This window comes from Scomber japonicus, chromosome 14 (assembly GCF_027409825.1).
Source record: "Scomber japonicus isolate fScoJap1 chromosome 14, fScoJap1.pri, whole genome shotgun sequence".
Taxonomy (NCBI): Eukaryota; Metazoa; Chordata; class Actinopteri; order Scombriformes; family Scombridae; genus Scomber; species Scomber japonicus.
The window spans coordinates 11,501,932-11,517,337 of NC_070591.1; the positions used below are offsets into that span (position 1 = coordinate 11,501,932).

The window sequence follows — 15,406 nt, forward strand, 5'->3', positions numbered from 1 at the left end:
TATTTATTGAATCACAGAAAGCAACCAACCATACAAAGCCTCCACTAGACCCATGCTCTCTTCCAAATTGCTGAGTGGTAGAGTAAATTGAAAACCTGTTAAGTCCATTAGCCTCAGACCTGAATGGTTCTGTCTCCATCCATATGGCTCTAGAAATCTGAAACCGATAAGCTACAAAACAAGCACAGGAAAAGGAGAGCCACCACAGAAGCACGTATTAAAGCCAATTTTCATACTGATTTCCCCAATAAGAACCAGTTCTTATTGACTTTAGATCAGTAACTGTGTGTGGTTAAGTACAGGCTGATCCATAAGACATTGACACATTTAATGTTGTTTTTTGCTCTACACTCAATTTGTATTGAACAAATGACATAGGTTAAGGAGTTTTCAGTCCAAGGGGTGTTAAGACTTTGGCTTTTGGCTGAACAGTGTAGGAAATGTAGCTCCTTTTTAGACACTGGCACTCCAGTTTTTGAACAGCACAGCAGAAAACACCCTCAGATTAAAGCTGACAGTCAGTGCTTAAATCTCAAAGTCTTTGTTGCTTTTTTACTCCAACGTGCTGAAGTACAGAGCCAAAAAACAAACAATATGTTACTGTACATGTGTAGGTGGGACACTTTATGCGTACATGACAGAGCAAGACGAGGGCTTCCCCTGAAACTAAAGATGGATACAATCATCAGTGGAGAGGCCCCTGATTATGACATGTCATATTTTTACAAACCGAGTCTTGTCTCAAAAGTAACAATCTATAAAACTGACAGAGATAGAGAAATGCAGAAGGTACAACCTCTTCTACTGATGTCAAACATGATGGACTTTTCAGCTGACAGCAGCCAGGCAGACCACATTATGATCAGGACTCTCACTTTATTTATTTGACTGGACAGGTCTGCTTCATACCACCTCTGTGTTTGACTGTCTACTTGTTTCTGGCTAACTGAGCAAAGGATGACACTCTCTCTCTCTCAGTCAAACATGCTTATCTCATAGTTGGTCTCTTCCTTGGTAGTGTTTTATCTCACCAGACATCTTCTGACTTTAAATAACCTGTGTCAGTGTCTTCATTCTGCTTAAAATCTTTGGTATAAAGAACTGACCGTAAAACCACACTATGACACAGCTTGGTTTTTGTCTTAAGTGTGCACTGAAATGTCCACTTTAACAGGCAGGTCCATCTCATTACCAGCTCACTGACTGACATTCAGTGGCTGGTTAGTCCCCAAAAGGCCGTCAAGGGGGGCAGACTGACACACAGCGAGGACAGTGGGGAATAAAAGGCGGTTTTAACCTGTAGGTGGTCTCTGTGAGGCTGTTTGCAGACACAAGTGGCTGAACAATAGTGTTACCAGGGGGTCAACAGAGCAAGGCATGGGATGAACAGAGAAGATTACTGAGACACCGTGGACGAACAAGTTTCATTGTCAGTTTACATTGTCCTCCTAAAGCTGAAACAACTTAATTAGATTACCTCGTTTTCTGTGTTAAATAAACACTGCAATTCTTGTCCTGCATCTAGGTCTTGAAAACAACACCTGTCTAGTCACACTGTGCCAGTGTCTTTCGTAGAGTTTGTCATCACTGCTGTAATAAAGACTTAAAAAGCCACAAAATACACTAATAAAAGCAGTCAGGATCCATCAAGTAATTATTATCCCTAAATAACTACGTTAAATCAGAAACGTTTAACTCAGTGAACCCGAAGTACAAACCTTAATCTAAAACAATGATTCAATCCAGTTTAAGTACAGTTTCATGAAATCATTGCTAAAAATGCAACTGTGAGAAAACAGGAAATAACGGACAAGGACATGGTTAAGTTTACACTTCCTTTGTATATGTACACCTGCTTTCAATGGCAAATGCATATATAATTTCATATTTTCTACATGGTTTTCTTTTCAGCAAGTATTACATAGTTTAGTGTTACATAAGCGTGGTGAATCCAGGTCAGTAAAGATGCAGGCCTGCCACTAACGAAGTCACTGAGACGCCCTGGGTAATGTCCTTAACGTTGCCCGTCATCTCATCATCCACAGACTCTTCTGGTCACTACTTAATCCACCAGCAGCCACTGACAACCACTGACAGATAACTAATTCTGGTAGCTATTTGAGCAGCCTAGGGCAGCTTTAGTGGACTTATAACATCTACACAATAGACTGATTGTTTAAAGAAGATGACCTGGGAGTGATTAACAGGATGTTAACAAAGCAGATCTAACAAAGCAATTTACAAATCAGTGACACTCCTTGCTTCACTTCTGAGCAAAACTATGAAAAAATACAGAATTTGCACTATAAACAACAGTAGAATTATACAGAATCTAAATGAATTAAATTAAAACAAAATCCTTAACATCTGTTTGGTTATAGTTCAGCACTATCCAGTTACGGAGATAATGCAATCCAACTAAAAGCTACAGTAAGCCTTAAAATGTATTGTCTTTCCATTCACAATTCCTTACAATTCTTTACTTTGCTTGATAAGAACGTGCCTTTATGCAGCCTTTGCAAAGCTACAAAAGGATATGTCCCAGTCCAAAGTCTGAAGTGTGGGAAAGCTGTATCTCTGTCAGTGCGACCGATTGGCCATGATAACATTCCTAAACTCACTGTACTGTCGCAACAGCGTGCTGGGTCACGCTCAAGTCCGGGTTATCACAAACACAGTTGAGACACTGCTGCAGAAAAAAGTACTGAATCATATTCTCTCTTGAATTGTTTCATTTTGTTAAGCTCATAGATTTCACAAAAAATACACAGTATGGGTAGTGACACTGCATTTAAGAAATACTGTATAACAGCAGAGTGAAAAAAACTGAAAAAGTAACATTAAACGTCTCAAGTACAGCCACAGAACAGATCAACTGTGACAGAAATCATATTGTTGAGCTGTGCAAGATACCAGAAGAAACTACCACATGTTGTTATTCTTAGCTGACATTTCAAAATGACCTGACAGTGAGGATGAGTGACATAATACGACATGATAATGTCATGGTTATGTACGGTCTGAGAGATGAATTTGCCCAACGCAGAGAAACTAGTACCATGCTGTTATAAAGCTTGGTCAGGCCAGATTGAGCCATTTTCCCATGATTCACTGGGTCTGTTACCATGATAACAGCTCATGCTCAGCCTCAGTATACTGTATAGATATAAAGATTGTGTCCAAATGTGCAGCAGACACCAGGTATTGCTCGCCCCTCTCACATCTGATCCCTCACTTGAGAGAACTTGTGAGCTCTGCTGAAAAAAAGACAAAAGCTCTTCGTCGTACAGACAGAGAAAGATAACAGACAAGGATTACATAGACTATCTGACACCAGGCTTCAATACGGGCTGCAAACCCTCATCCAGGTTTTGTGACCTGGACAATCAACAGTAGCGTTCTCTATGCATGTACTGCAAAGGGAAATACATCCCGGACCTCCTCTGAATGTGGCTTAGCTGATTGTATATCAATGCATCACTACCACCAGATGATATTCTGATATGTTGCTATCAAGGAGCACCTACTTCTCCCCCACTTTCTCTACAGCACATTAGGTCATTAGGAAACTTGTGTAATGATTAAAAGTGGTGAGAATGCAAATTGACATGCGTCGGGCTTGATTATCTGATAGCTAAGCAATAAACAACACTGCTGAGATAACATAAGACTTCACAATATGACTCTGCAAGCTCCTATCGCCCTCCTATCTCTCTGACTCTCCAAGTCTGTCTTAGAGGCACGAATTTGACGCTGTGTGAGCTGCATTTTGTGGTCTGGTTTGCTTCCAGGGACACTGGAGACAAACTGAATCCAAAATAAGGCTGATATGTTGGCCTGATGATCATAATCTGAAGAGGAAAAATGCTGCACAGGCTAAATTTTGAGGGAAAAAAAGAGATAAGTAAATGAAGCAAAAAATAAATACCAAAACCTGATCAGAGTATGCGGGAGAAGCAGAGAGCCACATCAGTGCCTGCGTGTCTGCATGTATTTCACATTTTTAGTGTATATACATATATCTCTGTTTATACTGACAAGTCTGTACGTGGTATGTGTTTGTGTGGAGTCAGTTCTGTGTGTATGCAAGAGACAACTTTGCTGTCTGATTATATCTTTTCCACTTTAACTTAACCTTAACCCACCACTTGAATGAAATCCACCTCAACACAGACACAGGAGAACAAGTACATCTTAATTTGTGGCTTAACTTCCACCCAAGCTACAAATGAACTTGTTATTCACAAGTTACCCACATCGGTAGATCTACTTAACAGCAAAAGATATTCACCTCAACGTGGACACTGTTGAATAATCTTAACTTCTGAAGCAAGAAAAGGAACAAGATACCTGACTGTGCATCTTGTGAAGCATTAATTAATGTCTTACCTGGTAGTAGGCTTTAATCTGCCTGATGAGAATTGAAAGGTTCTGTATGCGCAGTGTGGGGTCATTGTTCACTTTCTTATTGGTCCTTTGCACCGTGGCCTTGGGATTTCTGTAGAAAAATAAGCATAATATTTAACGACAGCACAAAAAGTCAAACCATATCATGAAAAGACAAGGACCAAAAATGTATGTGTGTGTTTTAGTTTGACACCATGTTGCTTTGTTTGCAGTGTAGTGACAAAGGACCCTTGTTTGAGTAGGGTCAGTGCCATAAACATGTTAAAGAAGCCACAGTCACATTTAAAAGGCTGCCTCCATAAATCTGATGGCACCAGTGTTTCAGACAGTGTTTTTCGGCCACCTCCAAATCAGATTATTTGGCGAGTTAAATCCTATCTGTGAGGCCTTTAAATCCTTAAATCCACACACTAGATAGACACAGACATCTAATTCTACAAGAGACCTGCTGTATAGGTAAAACAGGAGTGACTTAAACTGAGCAGGATTCACGTTGCATATGAGCCGATTTCATGGAGTAAATTCAAAGGAATTATCATTCATCAGAGCTCCAACACACAATGACGTATTTCAGTAATTCTCTGACCTTTAACCATGTTCCCTATTTCCTCCCATCTGTCTGAATCAAAGAGAAGAGGTGTCTTCATAGTGCTTCCAGAATAGAGAGGCTGTGTGTTTATCTGAGTGAGAGTCCCCCAGGGGACTTTAAAGAAGGAGCGTGCATGAAGACTGATGTTATCGCGGGTGTCAACATGTTTTAGTGAGCCGCAGACATTCCACAAACACACACACACACACACACAGCACCATCTAAACCGATCCTAACTACCATTTGCACATCTATGGGAATTACCTTTACAATACAGAACCGCATTTCATCTCAAACCCTCTTTTTTCAAACCACGTCAGTAAATTTACTGACAAGATAGTTGTTGTTACCTTGTTGCCTAATGCAAAAAAAACAAGAGTTATCTGATCATTTGTCAGCGGAGTCTCTTTGGAAATGCCTGACATGTCAAGTGTCTGTCAGTAACATGGTCAGTACTAAGCAGCCATTCATGTGTTTGTTATCTAATCACTTGTGTTAACTGTAGTGAAGTTAACATGGCTTCTTAACTCCTTCCTTTGACAGCATGAGTAGTAATCATTAAAAGTAGAGCTGCAACAATAAGTCAATGAATACATTCTTTAAAAATATGTTGATAGCTGAATAATCCTTTCAGTCATTTTAAAGCAACAATGCTGTGAATGTGAGGATTTTATGTCAAACATGATGGTAAATTGAATATATTTTGGGTCGTGGACTGTTGAGGACCTCACCATGAACTATGAATTTTGGATATAGATGGCAACTCCACAGTAGAAGAATAACACTAATAACACACTTGATGAACGATGCATAGACTATTTTTAAAGAACGAAAACTTTTATACATGCTATGGAAAATGTATTTGAAAAATATCATTGTTTGTCCACCATCCATCAACCCCAAGAAGGAAAAAATAATAAAATTCCTCCCAGTCTCCCAAAAAACCATTATCCCTGTAATTAGCTTGATACATTTGCCACGAGACTGTGTAGGAAAACAACACTAGTCATGAGGCTGAAATTTCAGTCTAACATCAACACTGTTAGAGCAGCTCTCTTTTTTTCTCCACGATATTTACTTCAGACTTCAAAGCATGTGCATCTCATGACCTATATATGGAGGTCAACATCCACTAAGTGTGGGGGAGGAGAGTCATGGCTGCTTGTGAATGTATGCATACATGCATGCTTGTAGTGTGCAGCACGTGTGTAGTCATGCATGTGTGTGTGTGTGTGCGCATGTCTGTGCATCTGTGCTCTTGAGGATTGCACCACCATGTCTGTGTCTGTAATAAAGCTTATTACCACAAAAACAGAACATAGATTCTTATGCATATTATTTGCATTGCTCTGCTTGAGAGGGGAGGTTGAAGGTGGAGGATTTTTCATTTTTCTCAAGGACATTCAGCAATGTGGATGCTTGCAGTCACAGAGGATTTCCAGTTGAACAGTATCTTCCTCATCAATAAATCACACTGCAGCCCTGTTACTATTCTATTAAGATCAATAAAACCTACATCAAATTCACAAAAACTATTAAAACCTGCCTCTCACATATAAAGAAAAATGTCTAAAATTCCCAACTATGAATTTGCTCTTTACTCATTTTAAAAAGTGGGAAAGGTCTTTTAGGGTGAGGTTTTTATTGCTACACCATCCTATATACAACTTTTAATAAATAAAAAAGGCACAATACATGTTATGTCACACAGAGAAAAGGGCAGAATTTGTAGTTTCAAATTTAAAAGCCTCGTCTCTCGAGTCAACCGAGTCCACAATGTGGATGTGTTAATTAGCCTTTTGATCAGCCTCCACCCTGATACACACACACACACACTCATGCTAATCAGAAGGACACAGGGTTCTCTTTAATACTGCTCTAAATGAACAGTCATGTGACCTCCCCATCTCTCCCCGCCACACACACACACACACACACACACACACACACACACACCCCTTTCAGGGTCCATAGTAGGGGGTCTATTTAACCCCTTAATTAAAAAGCACAGAGGAGGCTGTAATCCTGTCAGGGCGAGGAGGGTGATGCGGCGAATGAGTTGTGTGTGAGAGAGAAAAAGAAGAGTGAAAAAAGACATAGATAGACAGCAGAAAAAGGGTTTCCCATTCACACGTTCCTTCATCACCAGGGAGGCAGCCAAGAACATGGCGGCCACAGCAACAAGACCATAGCAACGCCACACAATCCAATTCAAACCACCCCTCGCCTCGTTGGCTCCCTCTCTGATGTCACACATATAAGCACGCGACAGGCGACCCCGCCCCCCTCTCTCTGTGAATCAGCAAGCGAATAAATACCAGGACTTAGAACCCTAATGGGGGTCAAAATCCCAGATATTACCTCCCTCCCTGTTCCTGCTGATACAGTAAACCTAAGACTTTAAATAGACAAATAGATTAGGGATAGACAGCCAGAAGGCCGGCTGAATGGCCAGCAAGGCAGACAACTAGTCAGCAAGTCAGCCAGACAGCCAATCAATAAGATGGACTATTGGTGCTGTCGATAGGCACTGCAGCCTTATGCAAAGCCTGGGGACACTGGCCTTTCTCCTCTCATCCTCTGGCTTTGATTGGCTGGGTAGGTTAGGGAGTAGTGTTAACCTATATATGACAGGCTACATTACAGTCAGTATGGGCAGCCAGGCACATGCACATACACACACACACGGAAAGCAGTGTAAATGCACACACACAAAGAGAAAATGCAGGCTACATTTGGCCACGTGTTTGGGATAGAGCCTATGAGCTGAACAGTCCAAACATAGCAGGGGAGTGTGTGTTTGTGTCTGTGTGTATTTGAGAGGAACACACACACACACACACACACACACACACACACACACACACACAGATAGCCAAACAGCAAAGAGGATAAGCAGTCATGCTCAGGTTAACAGTTCAGTTCAGGTTAATTCTTTGGGGGTTTGACGCTTACATCCACTTAAAACAGCAAAATATTAACCATTATGTTCTAATATGACACGATACAACACCAGACTCCTTCAACCAAATCAAAGTAATACTTCAGCTAAACCATTAACTTGCCTTGTAGAAACACAACTAATCAAATAACAAATAAAGATGGCAATATTTTTCTTTGATTTGTTGGCTGTCAATAATGAGGAAAAAAATAATAATGTGAAAATGTATTCACATATGCAACAGATTTATATGATATTTATGCTGGATTTCACAGAATATAACTGATGCCACTCTTTTTTTTACTGAGTGACAACGGTGAATACATGTCAGAGTAGTTCAAGAGTAATCTGGCTCTGTAAATCAGATCTCGAGTGATCCGAGTACAACCTTGTTGCAAGCAAGATAACCCTGCTTAAGTGTTTACCCAACAGACACATTTCTAGAGTTCATGTAAACACACTGACCGCCTTTCTAAGAAGAACCTTTCAAGTACAGTGAGCACAGACAGACATGTAAACCGCTACTTTTACAAATACAGTTGACAGTAATGACCTCAAAGCAACATATATTGCAATCATACAACTAATCTTAGTATGATATATCCAAATATACCAAGTATTACACTGGATAGGACACACAGCATCAACTATCAGTTTGTAATGCTGAGATGTTTGAAAATAACTGTATCCTCTTCTCTCACCCCCACCCCCCCACCCTCTTCCCCTGGGAACTGTAGTATATAAACAGACCAGTGAGAATCTGACCACTGGTATGTGGTTCTCTGTACCCCATTTCCTTGTCTTGGATTTTCATGGGCCCGTTTCTCTGCCGTTTTTTGTCTTTCTGTTTCCACTGGGCCTCTTCCCATTCCTCCGCCACTGTATCCATAGGTACTGCAGCTACACGTATGGAAGCCACTGGATGCATTACTTTGTGCAGAACAAACACTTCAAAGCTATAAAGCATTGAAACAAAATTCAATGTCTCAAATAAAAGTCAAAATGGTGCACAGTTCCTTCAATAGGTCAACCTATTCATGCCAAGTTTCACCTCTTAACAGAAATATTTTACTTGGTCACTAATTAATTCTACTATAATTCTACTGTTTCTAATTCTCAATGTTAAGCTTCTATTAATGAAACGCAATACTTCCTGCAGATGTTTCAGAGGGAAGGGCTTCCAGGGAACAGAGGGGATTCTGCCCCCCGAGCCGCTGAAGGGCCTGTAACATGAAACGGATTGAGGAAGTGTTGAGTTTGCATTAACAGCAAATGAGCACAACAGCAAATTAACACAGGAAAAAAGGGAACAGATCGGCCAATAAGTCAAATATAACGCAGGGTGAAATGGGAAACTGGAAATAAACACCTGTCTCTAACAATATGGCAAGTCTCAAATAAAGACCTGGTTCTCTATTCAGTTGCATAAATGGCGCATGCATCATTACATACAAAAACACAATGTTCAACAGTTGTGGCCAACTCGTGCTCAAACGAAATGCAGCACATGTGACCAGTTAAATAGCATCTCTGCTATTTCCTGAAACAAGCTAGAGCAGCTCAGAAATTCCAACTAATCTCAAGAATTGATTACATTAAATGTCGACCACTGTATAAATCACAGATATTAAAACTGATGGCAAACCTGTGTCTAAAGCCCTAGAATGGTCCCTGCGGGGTTTAACGTTTCCTTGGCTCTGGGGTTTCAAGTGCCTCACATTAACACAACCTTGTTAAAGTTTTGTCCTGTCAAGGTCACAGCTGCCGTTTCCTGTCTGACTTGATACACATCCCCGGACACACACAGAGAGGATGGCATGACACAAAGATGATTACAAGGAATGGTCGCATTTATGTCCGATTCTACACTTTGATGCAGAGGGCTGTTGAGGGCAGAACTGAATAGACTGACAATCCCAGCAGCAGATCTGCCTGTCTCGTTTTCTCTAGTCCAGCTGGAATCCCAACTATGTCTGCTGTAACCAGCCCAGGAGAACGCCAACAAAGGCTTCTGCATGCTGCTCAAAGAAAACAGAGGAGAGAAAAGGTGGGGTGGGAGAGGTGAGGCACGAACAGAGCAGGAGACACAGAAGTGAAGGAGAAAGACAAAAGATGGAAAGAGTGAGAGGCCGCAGTAGGTGTTGAGACATGATTTTAAAAGGAGAGGGATGACAAGAGCTGAGAAGTGTAGAACAAATGATAGAAGGAAGACACAAAACCAGGTGATAAAAGAGAAGCAGGGTGATTCAGGAATAATCTATTTAATTCAAAATGACATTTTAGAAATATTTCATGAACTCCACATACTAAGATCAACTGTGTCTTGTGCTTGATTCGATAAAAACGGTCTCCATTAACATGAATTTTGTTCCTATCATGTTTGCCAATGAAAAGCATGGAATAATCACAATTGAGAAGCTGAAGCTAGCTAAAGTTCTGATAATTCATACATTAAAACAGTTAACTCTTCATTTCTACATTAGACTGCCTCCGTTTCTCTTATAACTTAAGTCTCTCAAACAGCGAAGAGCTCTCATTCAAAGACAGTCAAGAAAAATGGATGTCATGGATGTCAACTGAGGCAGAGCTGACTCATGTGTCTCTTTGTACGCAGCCTCCTCTACATTCAGTCTGTAATAATAAAATGTTGCCAGATGGCTGTCTAACCTCAAAGTATTCGACTAGAACAAACAAAGCCATAAAAAAGCATAGCATACACATAATGTAGCTTCCATATGTTAGTATAACAGTTACCAGAAAATCAAATGGTGCATCTGACCGTCTACAGTACAGAAAAGGAAAGTCATGTTCAACAAAAGACCAAATGGAACCACATAGATGTCATTCAGTGTTGCTCCCTCTCCTAAAAGCTCATTGGCTAAATTCTGAGTGTGTTTGTTTATACACGACGTGTCGAAAAGCAAATTCTGTTATGAAAAGAAGTGTTGACATGCTTAGTGAGGACTACATTATGTGTATATGAGCCTACACACTGCACTTACTGTAATGTGGCCTTGAGAGAAAATAGGGGCCGTGCAGTGTTTCAAATCTGCATTGAGCATTAACAGATCCATACTCACTGACTCTTTGATAGAAAAACCACTGGTAAGGACACGAAACATGCAGATGAAAATGCTGGAAGGTTAAGGCTACCTTCATGTTATTTATACTCTCATCTTCATGTGTGCAGCCTTTCAGACAGATTTACAGTACAGGCATGCATGGATCTGTCTGAATACTCCAGCCAAAGGAAATATTAAAGTGAAGAACAAGACGAACAGCATTCTTTTCAAAATCCACGTTTTAACTCTCTACGCACAGAAAAAAGTTAGTCGACGAATTTTCAGGGTGAAATAGGGTCAGACTAGCATGCAATGCACTATGTGGTTTGAAAAGACACTATAACCCACTGCACCAGTAAAAATGATGAAATGTGCGACTGGAAGAAAATCAATTTAGACACATTTAAATCTCCTTTTTTATTACTGCAACTGTCCATCTCACTCACATCATTTCGTTCCAACAGCTGGCAGAGGACAGACTGACTGCTTGACCGAAAAAAAGAAGAAGAAGAAAAAAAAGGGCCAACGAGCCAGCACGGGTCTACAATATTTGGCAGGAAAGCAAAGAATTCAACTGGACAGTCGTCACTCGGACAAAAATTTAATTGGCTCCCACTTGCTGAGCGGGAAAAACTAATTGGTTTGACAGCAGTGAGGAGGCAATGTAATTGGCTAGGCAATGTCAGTCAGAAGAGGGCAGTGGGGGCAGGAGTAATGGAGGGGGGGAGGCTTGGTGCCATCTGGGTGTCAGCAAACCGTTAGATAATCCCAGGGTCTCCCAACACTTCTCTCCCATGGTGTCTCAATGACAACTGCTGCCAACCTGTCTGCCATGTCTCTTGCTTGGTGCAAGACGCAGACACTCAACAAAGCAATGCTGCAGATTATACAACAGCTGAAATCACCAGTTAAAATGTTTAAAGCAGGTTTCATAAGTCAGATTAGTATAATTATTCATGAGACTAAAATATTTTAACGCTTATTAATGTGTGCATATCTTTTAATATTGTATCATCCATCGTGGGAGGCAAGTGTGGTTCTTGGCTGTGCTATCACCAGTGTAGTAAACTCCAGCGGGTTTTTTTTTTTTCTTTTTTTCTTTGGTGTGTGTGTAAACAGCAGCTACTAGCTGGAGGCGAGCACCAGCGGAGCCCTTTTTAGCATGACTGGATCAATCGCAAGCAGTGGAGAGCCAAATAACACTCAAATATATATGTCACAACAGGGGGGGTGAGGCGGAAACAAAATGTGAAAGTGAGAGTGTGTGTGTGTTTTGGAATAAATGCAATCCCTGTTAATTATCACCTACGGTTCTTCAAAGAAGCCTGGAAACTCACCTGTGGTTTTTAAGCTATTTTTAATGAGAGAAAAAACCCAATGCAAAGATGGAGGTAGGGAAGGAGGGATTACAAAACATCCAAGTGGTCATTTCAGTCAACATTGGATCATGTAGCATGTTTCAATGACATTTCAGTGTCTGAATTATCCCACGTTAAGTAAAAAAAACTAAATGAAGATATGTCTTTGATGGGTGCTGTCAAACTATAAAACACCCCTCCCAACAGTTGCTGCAGATTTTAGATGCATGAGCTGTAAACATGCACTTTTGCTTGAGTCTATTTCAGCTCACAGAGTCTGCTGGAGGTTACCACATAACGCTGGTAAAGTGGGAGCGGCAGACAAAGAGCAGACTCACTGCTCAACACTAACACAACATCTGACCATTACTGTAGGCCCTCTGTGTGGGAGGATGGCTGGGCAAGACGACTAACAACAGCTGCCCGACTCCAGAACCCAAATGTAGGCGCGCACATACACACAAAAAAACACCCACAGATAGACATACTCCCACACAGACACAGAGGCCCTGAATGTAAGAGAGCACACACAAACACACACATATTAACACACAGAGTTGGCTGTGACTGGCAATCCCCGACATCCTGTCAGGCGATCACTAAGCCAGTCACAGTTCATTTCAGCTCAACGATGGCTGTTCTCTACAGCAGCACTCGACCAACCATAGAAAATTCTCATCCAGCTCATTCAATTTATTTGCAGACATAAATCCTACTGAGGATGAACATCTCAGTGGAACTGTAGTGTTCCCGTGTAGCTTCGGGAAACCAGAGCTTCAATTTGCATTTTGCGTGACACCCTCTCGCTTTTTTCCCCTGGCTCGTTAAATGGTTTTTAACCATTTTGGCGAATTCTTTGCTGTCTCACTCATTCCTTCCCTTCCCCCCACATATCCTTCCGGTTGCTCTCCATGATACAATGTCCCATATGGGAAATTACTCTAAAAATACTGCTGAATTGTTCACCATTTTGAAGAGGCTGAGTGCGGAGGAGGAAAGATGCCCTGGTCCAACTGAACTTGCAAATTACTCACTGAACACCTTTCTGTTCTGAAGGATACCTGTTAGTGTGTAGAAGTAGCCTGGAGGTGCGGGGAGGGGGGGGGCAAGCATGGGAAAGAGAAGTGAAACTTGAAGGTAGGCGGTTTAGTAGAGTGACACAGTTGAGCAGCAGGAGGTTGAGGTCAGTGGAAGAGGGCAGAGCAGGAAGAACGGGACACCATCCAGAGACAGGAAAAGGCTAGTTTGGTTTAATCTGCTCCTCATGCTGTAGAGCTACAGCTTAACCCTCCTAAATAGCAGTTCACACTGGTTATTAGGTCAAACTCTGCACAAATACAGAGAGAGATTTGTGCAACAACTTTCCCTTAAGCATACAATCGAGGTGATGAGAAGTTGCTCAATGAAACTGCAACACATTATAATCTCTTGGCAAGAGGAAATCAGTCCCACCGGGAGCCGGCTCTGTTGAACAATCCTTCGACAGGCGAGCACGAGGAGTAAATGCTGACAGTGTGGAGTTTGGCATTAATGGAAAAATATGAAAAAAAACTGGCCTGCAAGCGGGAAGGGGCAGTCTGGAGCCAGACAAAGGAATGGAAACCTGTCCTCTATCATGCTATTTATACACACACACACACACACATTAGGAGATGACAGAAGTGACAACTCATGCATCAGCATCCTCCAGCCTCCTCCTCTTTCTCTCAATCAAGAGATCAGCCAAAACACCTTATTAAAAACAAACAAATGGGTGTCTGCGCTGGCCTGATATGTTAGCCGCTTCATTCTGTACGGCTACCAGTGTTTCTCACAGCTTAAGGCTTCTATTTCTAGTTTAATCTACGGCACAGCAGGAAATGTGAGCTCTGCAGCTTCCAGGGGCGGGGTGTCTTCCAGTCCTCTGCAGATGATAGTCTAGGGTGACTATAAAAACAGAACTACTGGAGGTTTTTGGAGGCGCTTGCTGCTTCCTTGTACTGTGGATGCATGCTGCAGACAACCTGCACAGGGATCCGGACAATAACTGTCTGCGAAGATTTCTGACTGTGTGGCCCATTATTGCCCCCAATACAAAGTCCCATTGTGTGTAGCCTACATTCACGTCAGCAGACAATTTCAAGTGCTGGACAGAGGTTCAGGATCCTGAAGGATTGCTTAATTTGCTCATGAGGGGATGACCCCCTACTAAAAGCCCTAGGGTGGGTATCATTTGTGAGCCCTCCTCCACAGCACTAGTCCCAGTACATTGAGCAAACAGATTGCACATGTATCCATTTAAGTGTTGAAAGTGGTACCATAGTAGCCAATGCAGAGGACAGATGGATTGGTCTGTAACATTTCTGAATCTGTGTTAAGTTACTTACATTTCAAGCATGATTTCATTCAGGTAAATCCCATCCACTAATTCAATATATTCCGATAATGTGTTGCCATCAGTCACTTTAGGCTGCCCGGCTGTCTTCACCTGTAAATACATGGGAACAATGCAAATAGGTGTTAAAATAATCAATAATCACTTCAAATGAATGCTTTCAAAGGGCTGGGGTGTTTAATTAGTGAGCTTAAGATTCATTTGAATAGCTAATTAGGGTTCTTACCCAGCAGACCAGAGGCGTGAGCATAAACTGCTCCAGCAACGGGGTGAAAACCTCGCTTTCCATATTTTTCCAGGGCAACTGGCGCCGTTTATTTCAGCAAATATGGTGAAAAAAATGCGCACTCCTTGGGAGAAATACAGTATGGCGTTTTGTTTAGACTCCACTCATGTGGCTGATTCAATTAAATCGACGCTCATTTTGGCTAACAGCCGCTGAAAGACGTCAAGAGAGGAGGGAAAAAAAAACCTTAATCCACAATCTGCAACTGTTTCCAAAGGCTAGTTTTGGCTACTTCATGGAGAGAGGTAAGAATTCACATTTTTTGTTTTGTTTGTTTTAAAAAAGCCTTAAAGCTAAAAATGCAGCCTCTAAATTAAGCCTCCGGATTTGGCTATTTATCTACAGAAATAAGCAAAGATAGACTAGCTACATGAGACCTGTACCAGGTG

At 41.4% G+C, this 15,406-nt stretch overlaps 1 protein-coding gene across 1 annotated transcript in view; it reads right to left on the reverse strand.

The window, feature by feature from the left end:
• ccdc88ab (coiled-coil domain containing 88Ab) overlaps positions 1 to 15,020 on the reverse strand; it is a 63,243-nt gene extending 48,223 nt beyond the window's left edge. Inside the window, exons 1-3 of the mRNA XM_053332727.1 lie at positions 14,958 to 15,020; positions 14,724 to 14,824; positions 4,390 to 4,498 (exon numbers count right to left, since the gene is read on the reverse strand). Coding sequence (XP_053188702.1) covers positions 4,390 to 4,498; positions 14,724 to 14,824; positions 14,958 to 15,020 — 273 coding nt within the window. The remainder of the gene's footprint in view (positions 1 to 4,389; positions 4,499 to 14,723; positions 14,825 to 14,957) is intronic.
• Positions 15,021 to 15,406: the final 386 nt, after the last annotated feature.